The sequence below is a fragment of the Ahaetulla prasina genome, chromosome 16, assembly GCF_028640845.1.
Source record: "Ahaetulla prasina isolate Xishuangbanna chromosome 16, ASM2864084v1, whole genome shotgun sequence".
NCBI classification, from domain to species: domain Eukaryota; kingdom Metazoa; phylum Chordata; class Lepidosauria; order Squamata; family Colubridae; genus Ahaetulla; species Ahaetulla prasina.
The window spans coordinates 11902501-11921204 of NC_080554.1; the positions used below are offsets into that span (position 1 = coordinate 11902501).

The following is an 18704-nucleotide window of genomic DNA, read 5'->3' on the forward strand; positions in this document are numbered from 1 at the left end:
TGGCTTGAGTTAGATTTATACCAGAAAGGCAATAAAACTGACTTCTGAAGGATTTCTGGGATATGTTCAGATAAACTTTCAATGTAAACATCTTAAGGTTTTTTTAAAAAAAAAGCAAAACAAAATTTAAATTTACACTCCGGTATATTTCACTTTTGAAAATGCTGTCATTTCAAGTGAGAGGATGGATGTGGGTATTTATGGCAGTAAATCCTTCTGTTTCTATCTTTTTTCTTTTTTTTTAAATATTTTAAATTTGTCCCCATCTATTGATTGTTTTGGTGCCTCTGGAAATCGTGGGCGCTTCATCGCTGGAGATTTTTAAGAAGAGACTGGAAAGTCACTTGTCTGAGATGGCATAGGTCAGCGCTGGCAAACCTTTTCTGAGTGCCGAAACGGGAGCGCGGATGTGCGCCTGTGGGAGCACCGGAAACTGGAAGAGAAGCTCTGCGGCACGCATGTACACACTGGGAAGCTGAACTTCCGGTTTCCAGTGGGCACATGAGCACCGGTCCCCTGGTCTTCCTGTTTCTGGCTTGCATGCGCGCGTGCAAAGACCAGCTGGCTGGCGCGCATGCGTGCTCCAGAAAAACAAGGCCTGCAAAGAGTTTGGGAGGCCTGAAGACTGCTCCTGGGGCCTGGGGAGGGCAAAAATGTGAGGCGTGGGGGGTTTGGGAGGCCAAAAACGTGCCTGTTTTTGTGAAAATGGGCCCGTTTTTCACGAAAATGGGGGCGTGTTTGCCCTCCCAGCCCCAGGAGCACTCCAGGCCTCCCAAACCCTCTGCAAGCCCCATTTTTGTGAAAAATGGGCCTGTTTTTGGCCTCCGAAACCCCCCATGCATCATGTTTTTGCCCTCCCCAACTCCCAGGAACACTCTGCAGGCCTCCCAAACCCTCTGCAGGCCCCATTTTTGTGAAAAATGGGCCTTTTTTTGGCCTCCGAAACCTCCCAAGCATCATGTTTTTGCCCTCCCCAGCCCCCAAGAGCACTCTGCAGGCTTCCCAAACCCTCTGCGCATCCCGTTTTTGTGAAAAATGGGCTCATTTTTTACAAAAATGGGGCGGCCTGCAGAGTGCTCCTGGGGGCCGGGGAGGGCAAAACCATTTTTTTCTTGTTTACCTCTTTGAAATCTTGGTGCGTCTTATACTCAGGTGCATCTTATCGTCTGAAAAATACGGTAATATTTTTCAGGGGGTGTTAGAAAAAAGGAAACCCAAATGGAGAAGAAGACAATGTAAAATTGACCTCTCGCACAATGCTTTGTCTTTGGCATGTCCCACATAAAATATGCACGAATTTAATCCCTTTCACTGTTGTTTTCCCTCTCTCAAGCAGAGACACCTCTATCGCTGCACTTTAGCAGATTTTCAGATTGAGAAGAAAATTGGGCGAGGACAATTCAGCGAGGTCTACAGAGCGACTTGTCTTCTGGACAGAAAACCGGTGGCATTAAAAAAAGTACAGGTAAGAACGTCTAGGGAGATTCTCAAGTCATGCAGGTCACGATTGTCCCAAACTTGTGGGTTTTTTTCTTCAAAAGACAACCGGATTTTGTTTTTCCTTGAAGAGGTTTTGCTTCACCTCTGAGAAGCTTCTTCAGTTCTGGTTGAATATAAAGCCATCCGTTCCCACTCTTCAGTCAGAACTGAAGAAGCTTCTCGGAGGAGAAGCAAAACCTCTTCAAAGAAAAACAGAGTCTGGTTGCCTTTTTTTGTTAGCTCGTCTCCTTGCCGGTTGCTGATTATGTGACCACAGGACGCTGCGGTGGTCATAAGCTTGAGGACCAGTCGTAAGCCACTTTTCCCAGCACCGTGTTCATTTCAAACAGCCGTGGAATACATCATTGCAAGTCCAGTAGAGACCTACCTTGAAAGTGGTACATCCACTTCCTTTAAAAAATATAATCAGCTGAGCTCCAAAAATGGATTTTGGCGTTAAGAGCCTTTTGTTTTCCAATTAGTACGTGCGACAGGCAGAAGAAAACAAATTTATTTTGTCAACAGAAAACCATCGTAACGTGATAAAACCTGCTAGGTCTTTTATTTGTAAATGTTTTGCTTGGTACATCCAGCAGATTCTCGAAATTTGCATTCAGTTACGGATGGCAGTTGCTACGGATTTTCGTGGCTTTTTTTTTTCAGGTTGAAAACTTGAGTTTTGTTTTTTTTTAATTTATATCCCGCCCTTCTCCGAAGACTCAGCTTAACGAACTGCATGCTGTTCTTTGTTTTGGTAGCTAGGGGTTTGTTTGTTTGTTTTTTTGCTTTATACGCGGGTGTTATTTAAGTCTGGAGAATCGTGAGGAGTGGGGTACAGGCAGGCTGGAAAAGGGAGGGGGCTAGACGGGTGGGATTCAAAAATTTTAGCAACCAGTTCTCTGCCCGGTTGCTGGGTGGCCACCTTGGCCTCCTGCACCATGGCCAGAGGGGCATTTTCGCCCTCCCCAGGCTCTGGAGGCTTTCCTCGAGCCTCCGGGAGGGTGAAAATGGGCCCATTTCCAGACTTCTGGAACTTCTAGGAGGCCCATTTTTCCGACTCCCAGAGTCTCCACACGAGCCCTGCGCTTATCTGGCATCCAAAACTGGCCACTAGGAGGGGTGGGGTGGGGTGGGCAGGACCAGTCAGTCCTTGCAACTACCGGTTCGGTGAACCAGATGTAAAATTAGCATCCGGTTTGCCCCGAACCGATCCAGAACTGACTGAATCTCACCCCTGGGTGGGTTAAGAGTTTTTTTGAGAATTGCGAGAGACTCGTTTTGTGTTCGTCTTTAAACGTGCAACTTTTTTTTCCCCCTCCCTCTTTCTGAAGATATTTGAGATGATGGACGCAAAGGCCAGACAAGATTGCATTAAAGAAATAGATCTTTTGAAGGTAAGAATCCCTCCAAACTTGAATGCTTGTCAAAAAATGGAGATGGAATTATTTTGCACTATTTACCTGGGACAGTGGAGGAGGTCCAGCTTCCGATTGCTTTCTGCGCTCAGCTTTGATGTCATGTCTGTCCGTGAAGCCGTTGCAAAAATAAACGGCGGTCATTGATAAGAACTTGTTTTCGCTCCGGTAGAGTTTTGGCAAAAGACCTGCTGATTCCTTGCATGATTTGGGAGCTAATTTTCAGGATGGTAAAGAAATCAGACGCCTTGGTAAAAACTTCCCAGTCGCTTCTAAATTCTACATTCCGGTTTCGAGGCAGTCAAGAATGCATTCTGCTCCTTGACCTATTATTGCAAAAGTTGTTCGGTTGGTTTTAATCTGGTGGCTCATTGCAGAAATCTTTCAGGAAGTGAGGGCCACTGAAGTCTATCTCGGGGAGAGCACACACACACACACACACCTGTCGTGTCCCCCTCCCCCTCCGACGACCGGGTCTCTCCCTGATGGCCCTGGCCTCACCTCAGCCTCATTGCTGTCCGTTGCCAGCTCCACAGGTTGCTGGCAGACCACAACACTGCGCTCCCGCGCATGTGAAGACCAGCTGGCTGGCACGCCAGAACCAGGAAGAGCAATGAGCAACGGCTCACATTCCCAGAGAGATGGCTCTGTGTGCCACTTCCAGCATACGTGCCATAGGTTCGTCATCATGGGGCTAGGATAACTGCAGGTCCTTTTTCTCCCCACTGGAAGCTGAAACAGACGCATGTCTAGGGAGATTCTCAGCCATTCAGGTCATGGTTGTCCCAAAGGTGTTTTTTCAAGAGGCAACGGGATTTTCTTTGTTTTTCCCTGAAGATGTTTCGAGAAGCGAATGAACTGAAGAAGCTTCTCGGATGAGAAGCGAAATGTCTTCAAATGGAAACCAGAAAGCCCCATTGCCTCTTGAAAACAAAAAGCACCTTTGGGAGAAACAGACCTACTAGAGAATGTTGTGGCCCGCCAGCGGCCAGCAGAGCTGGCAGCAGATTTGGACAGTGAGGAGGTTGGGGAGGAACATGGGTCAGTCCTGGAGTCTGGGGAAGGCTCTGAGGAGAGAGCTCTGCGTCGGACGCAGAGAAGGGGCCAGGGCCGTCTGACTGTTGCCAGCCGCCTTCGGAGTCTAAAATCAGTGAGGCAGACGAACAGCTGGAGCCTGTTCCCAGTGTGCGCATGCGCAGAGTTGCCAGACGAAGGGAACAGCTAAAGAACAAGGGTCGACTTGGTAGTAAGGCCACAGGTGGACAATGAACGGCCCATCCCGCAGGGAATGAAAGAGGAGCGAAAGGGGAGGGGTGTTTGCAGGAGGCAATTAGTTCATTCCTGCATTCTTGCCAAGTATTGCGGAGTCTGAAAGATATCAGCCTGGCCACTCTCCAAGCCTGATAAAGGTCGGTAATGGTGAATTATCCTGAAAGACTGTGGGAGAGGAAAGACCTTGCTGGAGAGGAATTCACTGTAAATTAAATAAAAGGGGTTTATCGGGACGAGGACTCGGCTTCGTGCTGCTGGGGAAGCCTAGGTCAGAACAGAGAAGAGATTGCGTACTTCATGGAATTCTCTGAGCTTGATGGCTTCTCCTGCAGGCTTAGACAGCCTCATCCGTGCATCGCAGGAAAACCCACCAAGCTCGGAGCACCTCGCGAACCCAAACGACTTGCAATAGCCCTGAATTAGCGAGTCCTTCCTTTCCCAAGAAGGAAAGACCGCAACCTTCCACCCACACCCATTTTGCCTGTGGAGGAGGCCGCATCTGAGCTGGTTTCCGAGAGGCGCTAAGTGGAAGGTGACGGGAAAGCGAAGGTTGCCAGATCAAAAGACGGAGATGGCGTGCTGCAGCGTGACGGTGCTAATTTTCTGCCCAAGAAAGCTGCGGGGGAGAGGCTTCCCCAGATGGTATGGGATGGAGCCCAGCCAAGATGTCCACACCAGTTAGGATCAAGGAGTGGGTGAAACCCGGAGCGCTCGGGGTGACAAGGGAATCAAGATCTTCCCACCCGTGTAAGATGCCTGAAGGCAGCTACAGATCTTCCCGTGTCAACCTCACCAGGAAACCAGATGTTAAGTTGTGAATATTGCATTAGCCGGGCTGTGAAGAGAAAAAAAATGTACGGAGATGATACGGGGATAATTAGCACTTTCCTCTCCAATGCCTTGTACACTTTCTAATGGTTTTTTTTCCCCCTCTCCACTTTTGGATTTAATTAAGGCCTCCGCATATCTGAACGATGTCCCCGCTTGGCCAAAGTGAAGACTGTGACCTAGATCTCTGTGAACAAAGAGAGAGATGGGCCAGGGCTGAACATCTGCTTGCATCCGGTTCAGAGCTGGTATTCAGCTGGGACTGGTTTGCCCGAACCGGTAGCGGGAATCGTGGGTGGGCCTGCCCACACACCTCAGTTCTATGCCATCCTATTTTGGCACGGTTTTGAGGCCGGGCACCTACACTCAAGGCACACATGTGAGTAAAGCAGATGCACGGAAGGCCAGGCGCATATGTGGAAGGCAGGCGCGTGGGCGAACCAGGCGCGCGCGCACCCAAATTGAGTGTGCACACATGCAGCAAAACGGCTAGTAACATAATGTGAAACCCCGCCGCTGATCCGGTCCCTTTATTTATGAAATTGATACCAATAGACCCTGAGAATATTTATATCTCCGGGTTGAACTGTGGGGTCCTTTGGTGCTTACGGAGCTTGGTGATTTTTCTTCCGAACGTTTCATGACCCAGCTAGGTAATGTTGTGTCTGCGCCCCCCGAGCCAGGCCTCCTGCCAGAAAGTGACTCGGAAAGTGAGGGGGAAGGGCCGTCAGGACTTACCTTGGGAGCACCGGCTTCCCTGGCTCAGCTCCAGGAGCCAGAGGCAGGCCAGGTGGAAGAGATAAAGAGGCCTCCATCCCCTGACTCTTCCCCCCCAGGCCACGCCTCCAGACTCAGCTGATGGCAATCAGGGCTGGCTGGACCCTAGGTTTCGTAGGCAGGAGAGGCGGGAACAACAGAAGCAGGGGTGGGGCAGGCCTAGGAAATGCTGAGTCATGGAGGCCACACCCCACAGGATATAAAAGGCAGCAAGAGCTGCTTATGCCTCTTCGTAGAAGGCAAATTAACTGCTTGACTGGAGCTGAAGTACTGTTTGTTCCTGGGTGACTCATCGGCATCGAGGGAGATAACAGAGACACTTGGCAGATGCTCGCTATTCTGCTGCCGGAGCTGATAGTGCCGGCTAATTAAGCCATCACTAGGACGGAGGTGAAGGAGGACAGAACAGGTAACATCATCAGTGCCTAGAAGGCTGTGGGGTTTTGTTACGCGATTTATATTCAAACGGCTGGCCCTGTTAGTGTGCGTGGGAGCTTTCTTCCGGGCTTCCCTTAATTAGGGTGTCGTTTACTGTTAGTTTGTTTCACAGTCCCTTGATTGGGGGTATTTCAAGAGGCTTTCAAGAAGAGGCTGGGCTGTCGTTTGTCAGAAACGGTGTAGGGTCTCCTGCCTGGGCAGGGGGCTGGACCAGATGACCTACAAGATCCCTTCTGACTCTGTTAATCTGTCTTGTTTGCATCTTACTGAAGGGTTGGGTCAAGGCAGACCGAGATGAAAGGAGGCAGTCAAGAGGGGATGTTTGAAAAATATCGAATAGCATATGAGTAAATTTAGGAAATATTTTGTATTAGATATATTTCTGAAGGAGAGGGGAATTGAGAGTGTGATTATGTGTGGAGTGACTAGAGATTATAATTTAGGAATTATTTTGGATTATGATTGTTAGTTTTGATACCCTGCATTTTGTTCTGGGAAGTCGGGGTGGGGGTTGGGGTAAGGGGAGGGAACTTGGGGGATGAGGGTAGAGGATGGAGTGATGGTTATGTACAGGGATTATTGAAGATGTATAAATATAATTAATGTAGGGTCGGGTCTGCCCAGTTACCATTTTAGAACGGTGGGGAGGGAGAAAAGAGGAGAGAGGAGGAGGTAGGAAAGAGGAGAAGAGGAAGGAAGAGGGGTAGAAGAGGGAGAAGGAAGGTGTAGGGTGGAGGGAGGAGAGGATGTAGATAAGAGAAGGAGAGGAAGGTCTGGAAAGTAGAAGAAGGTAGAAGAGGGAAGAATGTTAAAAAGGGGGGTGGTGACTGGGCAAGCCCGACTAATTGTATATAACTGTACATTGGATGAGCTGTTTGATATGATTGTAAAAATAAAACTTTTTTATGAAAAAAAAAAAAGAGGGGATGTTTGCTTGGGAATTACGTTGCTCGCTTGACCATCGAAGCTTCTGAGTCCCGGTTAGCTGATGAAGGAGAGACAATACATTTCTTGAAGACACACCCACCGTGGTGCAGGAAGCCAACTAGGCCGCGCCCACCATGGCCACGCCCACCCAGCAACCGGGCAGAGAACCCCTTGCTAATTTTTTTTATATAATTTTTGTTTTATTTTTTAACAACAAACAAACATAAAAATCTCATCAAACCAATTACAATGCGCTGGTGGGGTGTTTACATATCTTCTTGTGCAAAAGCATCTCTTTTGTACATCTATCTTACATTGTATAGATCTCTTATTCAATCTGGGTCTTTTCTAACGTATCTTTCCTTCTAACCAGTAGTAAAATAAATCCCATATTTTATAATATTGCTTATCTTCTTGTTCTCTAATGTCAAATGTCAATTTACTCATCTCTGCACATTCCATCATCTTCCTAATGATTTCATCTCGGGAAGGTAATTTCTCATTTTTCCAATTTTTAGCAAACACTATCCTGGCTGCTGTAAGGATATTCACAATCAAATATTTTACATCTCTAGTATATATTTCAGGTATAATTCCCAACAAAAAAACTTCTGGCTTAAAGTCAATATGTTTTTTAATCATTTTCTCCAACCATGTGTGTATTTTAGTCCAATACCTTTCCGCTTCAACGCATGTGATAAAACGATCCAGGTATCTGATGACACTTCCAATATTTTTCAGATTTGTCCTTGAACATTCTAGCAATTCTTGTTGAGGGGAAATGCCACCTGTAAAACATCTTGTACAAATTCTCTTTATATGCTGTAGACTTTGTCATTTTATAGTTATACATCCGTAATTTCTGCCATGCATCTAGATCTATCCCATACCCTTGCTAAAATTTTTGAAACCCACCCCGGGATCAATTAGTTCAGGGGTCTGCAAACTTGGCTCTTTTAAGACTTGTGGACTTCAACTCCCAGAGTTCCTCAGCCAGCAAAGCTCAGCTGGTAGTTGAAGTCCACAAGTCTTGAAAGAGCCAAGTTTGCAGACCCCCAAATTAGTTGGTTTGTTCTTCATGTAGCCAAAACGGTACCTGGGAGAAAACCAGTTTGGCCTGAAGGAAGCAAGCCACGAACCCGCCTATCCAAGTGAGACGCCCGTTTAACGATCCAGTGAGAAGACCTCCGGAGTTGCCTGAAAAGATCTTTCTCAATTCGATGGGGTCCTTTTTCAATTGGCCTCGTTCTGCGCCTCATCCAATTTTGTTAGAAAGCATTAGAGTGCGTCGTTTCTGCCGGTCAAATCCTGACAGAGCGGTTGCTCGGCCCGCTGCGGGAAGTCATATTGTGTTACAAATGTTTCCCGGGATCCATTAGTAAATTCTCCCCATTGGGCATTTCTTTCAAATCCATCCCAAGTTTTCGAAAGAGCCTCCCGATCAAACCTGACAGATTATCTTGGCCAAGATGTACGTAAATTCCTCTTCCGAGGGCTCAAGCCACATCGGAGCAAAAGCTCCTCGCGTCAAGCCCGGGAAGCCATGTTTTAACGATGTGTGGTAGGTCAGCACTTTTCTGATAATTTGAGGCAGGTGCCAAGAGTTTTCCCGTCGGGTTCTCGGAGGGCAAGGCTATTCGAGGTTTTTACTCGGAGGTTTTTAAGTGGATGGCTCGATCTGTTTGCATCAGCAACTGGCCCGCTCTTTCTCGCTCTCGCTCTGCAGCTCCCGCGCAGCTAATGGCTTGTCAAATCAATAACTGCGTCTCCTCGCTCATCATTGAAGGGCCCCCTTGGCAAAAAGCACACCCCATATGCAGATTTTGCAGGTATAAACCAACCGCTTGTGATTCTCCCCTGAACCAGCGATGAAGGACAGAGAGGCGTAATTTCCACCAAAGGTTTCAAGCACATTCTACGTATTCAAGATGGCCGAGTTACGAGCAGGCTTTGAGGCCTTCTGGTGAAAACGATGATGTGAAAACCTTGCAGGAGAAATGAAGGATCAAAATCAGAATAGACCTGGAAGGGTCACTGAGGTCTTCTAGTCCAGCCCCCAGGTCAAGCAGGAGATCCTAGGCCATTTCAGGCAAGTGACTGCCCAGTGTCTTCTTAAAAAGCTCCAGTGATGAAGCACTCACAATCTCTGAATATAAGTTATTCCACTGATGAATTGTCCTCAATGTTAAGAAGCTTCTCCTCAATTCCAGGTTGCTTCTCTCCTTGATTAGTTTCCATCCATTGTTTCTTGTCCTGACTTTTGGTGCTTTGGAGAATAATTTGACCCCGTCTTCTTTGTGGCAGCTCTTGAGATACTGGGAGACTGCTATCATGTCACACACCCACACCCAAGTCCTTCTTTTCTCTAGACTAGCCAAACTCAAATCCAGCAATCGTTCTTCCTATGTTTTAGTCTCTGGGCTTTTAATCCTCTTAATTGCTCTTCTTTGCGCTTTTTCAGAACGGCTAAGTTTTTCAGAAGTTCAGAAGCTCAAATCCCAAGCAGTCTGCAGCTGCTTCTTGGTGTTAATTCACTGGACAGATCATTCATAGCAATAGCGCTTAGACTTATATACCGCTTTACAATTCTTTACAGCCCTCTCTAAGCGGTTTACAGAGTCAGCCTATTGGCCCCCAACAATCTGGGTCCTCATTTTACCCACCTCGGAAGGACGGAAGGCTAGTCAACCTTGAGCCTGGTGGGATTCGAACTGCCAAATTGCAGGCAGTTGGCAGTCGGCAGAAGTAGCCTGCAGTACTGCACTCTAACCACTGTGCCATTGTGGCTTAGAATACTTTTCTGCTCTTAGCCTTATTTGCAAGGTTTGGTCCAATCATTTTGTGGGTTTTAATCTGAGGCCATTCTTGATGGCCTCCAGGCGCTTGAGCCACATTGCCTACCAAGATGTAGAGATGAGGTGTCACCAGCCCATGGCTGAGACTAGATTTCATGCTTTTCCCAACATGGAAATGGAGATGGCCCCAGTTTGGTCCAATTGGTTAAGTCTAGTCTGATGAAAAGAAGGACCAGGGGTGACATGATAACACTGTTCCAATATTTGAGGGGCTGCCCCAAAGAAGAGGGAGTCAAGCTATTCTCCAAAGCACCTGAAGGCAGGATAAGAAGCAATGGGTGGAAACTAATCAAGGAGAGAAGCAACCTAGAACTAAGGAGAAATTTCCTGACAGTGAGAACAATTAATAAGTGGAACAACTTGCCTGCAGAAGTTGTGAATGCTCCAATACTGGAAGTTTTTAAGAAGAAGTTGGATAACCATTTGTCTGAAGTGGTGTAGGGTTTCCTGCCTGAGCAGTGGGTTGGACTAGAAGACCTCTAAGCTCCCTTCCAGCTTCTGTTATTCTGTATTCTATAAAAGTTCAGAAGAGAGGGACCAGGGGGGACATGAGAGCAGTCTTCCAATATCTCAGGGGTTGCCACAAAGAAGAGGGAGTCAACCTATTCTCCAAAGCACCTGAAGGCAGGACAAGAAGCAACGCCTGGAAACTAACCAACGAGAGAAGCAACCTGGGATTAAGGAGAAACTTCCTAATAGTGAAAATAATTAACCAGTGGAACAGTTTGCCTCCAGAATTTGTGGTTGCTCATCACTGGAGGTTTTCAAGAAGAGATTGGATAGGCATTTTCCCCAGATAGTTGTGGTGTCTCCTGCTTGAGCAGTGGATTGGATTAGAACAGGGGTCTCCAACCTTGGAAACTTCAAGACTTGTGGACTTCAATTCCCAGAATCCCAGAATTCTGGGAGTTGAAGTCCACAAGTCTTAAAGTTACTAAGGTTGGAGACCCCTGGACTAGAAGACTTCCAATTTCTGTTACTTCTGTGTCTTTCTCCCCAATTCCTGCTCGGCAGGAACATGGCCCTTCTAATTTTAGGAACCAGAGGGACCAAATGGCATCAGGACATGATGTCTCTCTCTCTCAGAGACAGAAGCCCTTCCGTGAGCAAATATTCTCAGTTGAAGAGAAGCTGAAGCCTCCGAGGATACGGACAGTAGCCCATTCGGAAGCCTGGAGAAAAAGGGAAGCCGTAATGTAGTTGTAATCAACAGCCTGCCTATAAGCATTCCGGCTTTTAGTTAGTGGCTGCCTTTATTTTTGAATGCTTTTCCACGAGCGCATTCTTTGCATACAAATCAGGCATTCCAGGCCATGCGACTTTTAGACGGCATTAAAAATATATATATAAAAAATAACAAGGCAATTGATTGCCTAAGCTGGAGTCTGGTGGGCTTCTCTGCACTTAAGATGGGGCTGATGCAAAGGTCCCATCCTGCTTCCTTCGCTCCCAAGGCAGCTGCCTGGGTAGGAATAGGGGGGCACACAGATCCGGCCCCCTTATTTTTCCTGGAGATGTTGCTAGAACAGGTGAAGAGCAGCTGAGGGCTTTTGGGCCAGACTGGTGGCGTTTGGGACAGCAGCGAAAACATGGTGGTATAGCTCAGCTTGTAGGAGAACCAGCGATGAATTTCAACCGAATTTCCATCCACACGGCATTCAGAGGCAGTGAGCAGAGAAATGCAGAAGAGCGGAAAATAATAATGTCACCGTACTGATGGAAGAGCCTAACCAAAGTGAACATACCCGAGGCCTGCCAATGTCTCGGTGCAAAACTTTATTGAGTATTCATTTCAGCACCACTGAAGGCAAAACCAGCTCTAACTAATTCCTGTTCAAATCCCTATAATTACAATATAGAATTCCTTCCCCTGCCGCCACCGCCCTATTAGTGCAGGTCACATTTTCTGATTGAGCGTCATTGTATTGTTATGAGAAAAAGTCTCTGGTTTTGGCCAACACCTGCAAATGTGTCCTTGGCTCTCACGGCTCTTCCTTTGAGGTCTGGAGCCTGCATTCCTTCTCACCCTTCCCTCCCCACTTTGTCCTTTGGGAAGTCGAGCAGTGATAATGGTTGCAACAGCATAAGCATGCTTCATAAGCATCATTATTATTATCATCATTAATATTATTATTCGTATAGTCAGCCAGATAGATGTTCATACTGGGTTTGGAATTTTTGTCTACCTCTCAAGTCCTTACCGAGGACCTGGGATAGGCAAATCTGGATATTTGATGGTGTTACAGAGATCGTCGCAAGATGGAAGCTGTTCCGAGTAAAGTCACCTTTTGCAATTGACTGGTAGCGAATTTGTCAATGCCGATGGTGTTCAAGTGGTGCTCCAGTTGTTTTGGAATTGCACCCAAGGAGCCTATTGCTAGTGGTACTACCTTTGCTTGCCTTTGCCACAGTTGTTCTATTTCTATTTGTAGGTCTTTGTATTTTGTAATCTTCTTGTTGTGTCTTGTCCGCTCTCACCGCAGCCGGGGTCTGCTTATCTGCTCCCGAACATGGAGGAATGTATGCCTCCCGGCCCCAGTCCTGGCTCCATGCCCAGACAAGTTGCAGAGGAGGGGGCACCTCCCGGTCCCAGCCCTGGCTCCATGCCCAAGCAGGCTGCAGAGGAGGGAGCATCCCCCGGCCCCAGCCCTGGCTCCATGCCCAGGCAAACGGAGCAACTAGACCCCTCCCCCTCCTCCACAGCATGTGAGCCTGAGGAAGGTTTATTTCCAACAGCTGCTGATTGGAGTGACCCTCGCATCAGAAGACTGGATAGGCGGAGGCAACAGAAGGAAGGGAGGGGCAGGCCTTAATGAGTGCTGAGTCATGGAGCCACACCCCATGGCCTATATAAAGGATCTGCTTTCTGGCAGTCTCTGAGTCAGGCAAAGTCGAACTTATCTTGCTGAAGTCACTTACTGGTCTCCTGCCTGCTCTGAGGACTTTGCTAGGACTTTGGCAGAGCTGCAGAGGCAAGCCTGATTCGGATTTCCCTGACCCGGCCGTCAGCGGAGGAGTGGGACACGACACTTCTCCAGTTCTTTCTCTTCTATTTTGCTGTCTCCAAGCACTGCCACATCGACTCTCACAACTTTTTTTTTGTCTTTCTTATTGACAGTTGTTAAGTCCAGGACGTTATGTGGCAGGTGCCTGTCTGCCTGAATTCTAAAATCCCAGAGCAATTGAACTTTCTACATTTTCTGTGACTTTCTCTCTTTTATGGTCCCACCAGTTCTTGCTTGCAGGCAAATGATATTTCTTGCAGATCTTCCAATGCACCATTGTCGCTACTTCGTCATGTCATGTCGCTTGTAGTCAAGTCTGTGCGATCTTTTTGCAGCAAGCATTTTTGTCTATCAAGTCTTTACCAAGGATCTGAGATTATTTCTATTATTACTAGTGTTGGTAATAAATTATTCGCCTTGCCTTGGAAGACCTGGCTGGAGAGGATGGTTTTGATCAGCGGTGGTATTCACTTACATTCCCTATCGGTTCGCAAACGTGAGCATGTATGCACGCTCGCTTCGCTTGTGTGCGCCACTTCCGCACATACGGTCTTCTGCACATGCACTTTGCTTTCGCGCATGCACACAGCCTCAAAAATGTGGGTAAATATGACAGCACAGAGCCACCTGCAATTTCACACAAACCACCTCTGGTTTTGAACCATCAATTCAGTGGTTGAAGGAAAGCAATGCAGAACATTTATTTTGGGGGAGACGAAGGCCCATTGATGTGTTCTGCATAGGAGGACCCTATTTTGGTGAGGACTTAGTGCAGTCTAACCCAGTCGCTAGAGGCCTCCAGGTCCCAGAATCCCCTTGGGCCCTCACCATGTTCAAAGGACATCTGTAGTTCTTCCTTGATTCTCATTGGCAAGAATTCCTCATTCTCCAAGTATGTTTCTCTTCATGAATGACTCAGCTGGTGGATCATAAGGTTGATGATGTCAATTCAGTTGACTTGGGGAAGCCATGGCTTAGTGCCAACGCAAAGTCGGTTTGTTTTGAGCCTTGTTCTTTCCCCAATTCTCTTTTGTTGGCTTTTAAGCAGAAAACAGAAGCTGGGAAGTTCCTTTCTTGGCTGCAAAATGAGAAACATCATCATTGCAGTTGCGAAAGTGCTTTTCATTTTCATTTGTTCTTCACCACAGGGCGGTCTGAGCGCAAGATAGCACAATTTGAAAACAAGGCACATTTCTTATTTTGTGCCTCGCGAGGGAGATTTTTACTCAAGGGTAAAATTTCTCGGGGACCTTAGATTGAGAGCTGTGCTTCCCGATGCTTCTGATTCTGCCTTGGGAATGATTGCAAAATCTCAACAAATTAAAGGATAATTGCAAGGAAGGGAACAGTGACTCCAAGCAAACTTTTTAAGTTCATTTTTTTTTCTTGGGGAAATAAAGATTTGCAAATACATACCTGTGTTTCCCCTAAAATAAGACTAGGTCTTATTTTCTTTTGACTCCCGGAAAAAAATGGCTAGGGCTTATTTTGGGGATAGGGCTTATTTATTTATTTTTTTAAATGTATTTATTTATTTGTCAAATACAACAATATATATAGGTATAAGCATGAAATAACCATACGAATTGGATACAACCAAAGGGAACATTAGGACAGGAACGGAAGGCACGCTGGTGCTCTTATGCACGCCCCTTATAGACCTCTTAGGAATGGGGGGTGAGGTCAGTGGTGGGATTCAAGTAATTTAACAACCGGTTCTCTGCCCTAATGATTTCTTCCAACAACCAGTTTGCCAATCTATTTAGTTAACAACCGGTTCTCCCGAAGTGGTGCAAACTGGCTGAATCCCACCACTGGGTGAGGTCAATAGTAGATAGTCTTTGGTTAAAGCTTTGGGGATTTTGAGAAGAGACCACAGAGTCTGGTAGTGCAGTCCAGGCATTAACAACTCTGTTGCTGAAGTCATATTTTCTACAATCAAGATTGGAGCGGTTCACATTAAGTTTAAATCTATTGTGTGCTCGTGTATTGTTGTGGTTGAAGCTGAAGTAGTCTTCGACAGGAAGGAATGGCTGGCTAAGGAATTCTGGGAGTTGAAGTCCACAAGTCTTATAAAGTTGCCAAGGTTGAAGACCCCTGTTTGAGAGCATGCGCTCAAAATCATGATAGGGCTGAATTTCGTGGGAGGTCTTATTTTCGGGAAAACATGGTGTATTTGTAGCCGTGATTGTCGCCCCAGCTCAGCTCCACCACGCATGCGCGCACACCTCTTGCTGGCCAGCTAATTTTCTGGTCTCTGCCATGCATGCGTGGGGGAAGGGCGCATGTGGGAGACCCACATGCATGTGGGAGGGCCATGGGTCACGCGCACATGCAGGAGGTTGCGCGTGCATGCATGGGGGGGCAGGGAGAGCACAGGGGGTCACATGTGCATGTGCAGGGGGGAGCATAGAGGTCACGCATCCATGCACGGGGAGGAGGGGGTAGTGTGGGGGTTGTCACACATGCACAGGGGGCGACGCATTGCATTGTTGGCATGTGATGACAAAAAGGATAGCTATCACTGATACATAAGATATGCTTGGGGGCAGAGTTGATTTTCTTTCTTTTTTTTTTTATAAATAATTTTTATTTCCATTTTCCAACATCATATTTATGTACAAACTATTATCCATCATTAGTCATTAATTTTTATTTATTACTGATTCAGGCCTGCCCGATTGCCACTTCCTTTCTTCACAACCTCCCTCTCTACCCTCTACTACTTTCACATCCTTCATCTCCTTCATTTTACTACTTCCTCTCCTCCTTCTCCACTCCTCCCTTCTTCCACCCTATCTAACCTTCTTATTCCCCTTCTCCTTCTCTACTCTTTCCTACCTACTTTCTTCCCTCCTTCTACTCCTCTCTCCTTTTCTTTCTGAAATGGCAGTCGAGCATCCCCAATATCATTTTAAATTTTAATTTCATATCTTCAAAAATTACTGTATATTAATAATCAATCCATGTATCATTTCCCCCCCCCCTTTCCCCCACTCCTTCCCCTTCCCCCAGACTTCCCAGAGCAAATACCGGGTATTATGACCAACAATCACAAGCTAAAAGTATACAAAATATACATAACCTCCCACCTTAAAAAATTTAAAACTTTAGATCCCCTCACAATAAAAATAAAGAGATAGGAAAGAATAATAAAAAGAAAAAAAGAAAAAAAGCAATATCAACTTCACATATTACTTCTTCTTACAGTCCATTTTTAAAATTAATCCATCTTCTCAAATTCAAATTTTTTTTCCACTTGTATATTCCTTCAAATTTCATAAGTCCATTTCTCAAATTACAGTCCATCTTCTCGAACTCAAATTTTCATCGCTTATATATTTCTTCAGTTGCCATAACATTTAATGTCCGTTCTTCTTAGAGTCCATTTTAAAAATTAGTCCATCTTCTAAAATTCAAATTTTTTTCACCCACTTGTATATTCCTTCAAATTTCATAAGTCCATTTCTTAAATTACAATCCAGCTTCTGGGGCAGAGTTGATTTTCCAGGTAATTTTGGGAGGAATGGCTTTTCTTCCATAGAGGTAATTAGTGACACCTGTGTCCTCGGGATACATTTTTTTCCTACCTTTGATAGTCGCAGACAAGCAGTTGGAGAACAGCAGAGAAATTTAACGGAGGCAAAATGCTAAGTTACACACTTGGGGGAACGGCAGTCGAGTGGAGAAATACAGGCCTTGGCAAATAACACTTCTGGGGAAGAAAAAAAAAGAAAAGAAAGAATAGCAGGAGATTATAAATGAGTCAGCAGCGTGACAGGATTACTAAAAAACAGGAATGCAAATTGAAGCCGTCTGAACTGGGTTATTGTTTTTACAAGACGAGGCGTCATTCCCTTCCTCTTTATTTGGCTTTGATCGAAGTTTGAAAGATGCCAACTAGCGGAGGTTGCCAGGTTGGCAACCGGGTGCTAGAAATGAAGCCCTGTCAAGAAGAATGGAAGGCGCTTCCTTAGGAGAAGACTTGGTGACATGCTAGAAAATGCCTGTTGTGGTCCGCCAGCTGCCAGCAGAGCTGGCGGGCAGACTCGGACGATGAGGAGGTTGGGGAGGAACTTGGGCCAGTTCTGGAGTCTGAGGAAGGCTCTGATGGATGTTTTGCATCGGACGCAGAGATAAGAGTCAGGGCCGTCTCACATTTCCCAGCCACCGGAGAGGCAGCTGCCTTTGGAGGCTGGGATGAGTGAGGAGGAAGAACAGCTGGGGCCTGTTCCAGGTGCACGTATGCGCAGAGCAGTTAGGAGAGGTGAACAACGGAGGACAAGGAGTCGACTCGGGAAGCAAAGCAGACGTGGACGCTGAATGGCGCCTCCCTGGCTGGGGAATAAATAGAAGGAAAAAGGAGTGGGTTGTCGTAGGAGACAACCGTTCGCATTTCTGAAGATTTTGCTCATGGTGTTTCATGCCACAGAGACTGCTTTCCAGAGCTTGCCCAGTTGGACAGTGGAGTCATTGACCCAGAGAGCGGTGAATGAATTCCCTTCGTTGGGTTGGTGAGGGTGGAGTAATGTCTACCTTTTAGGTCTTCTCATTACCTGAACCATCTCTTCCACTTCAAGGGTTCTCCTTGGGTTCAGTCTCGGGGCCCTTGAGTTCTTCGGTGCTTCTCAGGTTCTCCTTTCATTCAGGCAGCCTCTTCTCTCTTCTCCCTTTGACAGCAATTGAACCATCCCAACATAATCAAGTATTTGGATTCGTTTATCGAAGACAACGAACTCAACATTGTACTGGAGCTTGCAGATGCTGGTGACCTTTCTCAGATGATTAAGGTGAGATCAGCTTGAAGGTTTGGGATCCCATCTCCTCCCTCCCTGTCATTTCCATCTCCTTCCTTCCTTCCCTCCCTCCCTTCTTCCTTCCCTTAATTCACACCCAGGATATTTTTCATACCTTCCTTCCTTCCTTCCTTCCTTCCTTCCTTCCTTCCTTCCTTCCTTCCTTCCTTCCTCCTCTTAATTCACACCCAGGATATTTTTCATACCTCCCTCCCTCCCTCCCTCCCTTCCTTCCATCCTTCCTTCCTTCCTTCCCTCCCTCCCTCCCTCCCTTCTTCCTTCTCTTAATTCATACCCAGGATATTTTTCGTACCCCCCTCTCTTCCTTCCTTCCTTCCTTCCTTCCTTCCTTCCTTCCTTCCTTCCTTCCCTCCCTCTCTCCTTCCCTCCCTCCCTCCCTCCTTCCTTCCTTCCCTCCCTCCCTCCCTCCCTTCTGCCTTCTCTTAATTCACACCCAGGATATTTTTCCTTCCTTCCTTCCTTCCTTCCTTCCTTCCTTCCTTCCTTCCTTCCTTCCTTCCTTCCTTCCTTCCAAGCCAAACTATTCAGAAGAAGTTGCAAACAGTTGGAAAACACATTCACGTACTTGCCAAACCCCAGCCCCTGTTTAGCTGCGGCTCTGTCGCTCTCCTTATTTATGAGCATTATAAAACTGGTGTAACTTGGGGTTGCTAACTATACTACTCACTGGAGAACCTGGGCTTTACTGTTAAATGTCAGGGAAATCTTTTTGGACATGACATTTAAGAAGATTGCTAATTGTGGTCTGGAGCCTCCTCCTCTAGATACTTCAGCAAGAGCAAACCCACAATTTTTAGTAAATAACGCCTAGACTGTCTTCTCTTCCAACAATGTCATGGAGTAGGTTGTAACAACTTTAAGTGTCTTTGTTGGAAGGCTCCTATACATATA

At 46.5% G+C, this 18704-nt stretch overlaps 1 protein-coding gene across 4 annotated transcripts in view; it reads left to right on the top strand.

Moving 5' to 3' along the window:
• Positions 1-18704, top strand: part of NEK6 (NIMA related kinase 6) — a 95444-nt gene that overhangs the window by 45699 nt on the left and 31041 nt on the right. For 3 of the 4 annotated variants that reach the window (XM_058159115.1, XM_058159117.1, XM_058159118.1), the window contains 3 exons: positions 1337-1465; positions 2811-2873; positions 17676-17786. In XM_058159115.1, the coding sequence (XP_058015098.1) occupies positions 1337-1465; positions 2811-2873; positions 17676-17786 (303 nt within the window). Of the gene's footprint in view, positions 1-1333; positions 1466-2810; positions 2874-17675; positions 17787-18704 lie in introns of all 4 variants that reach the window. The other variant, XM_058159116.1, reaches the window with a different exon arrangement.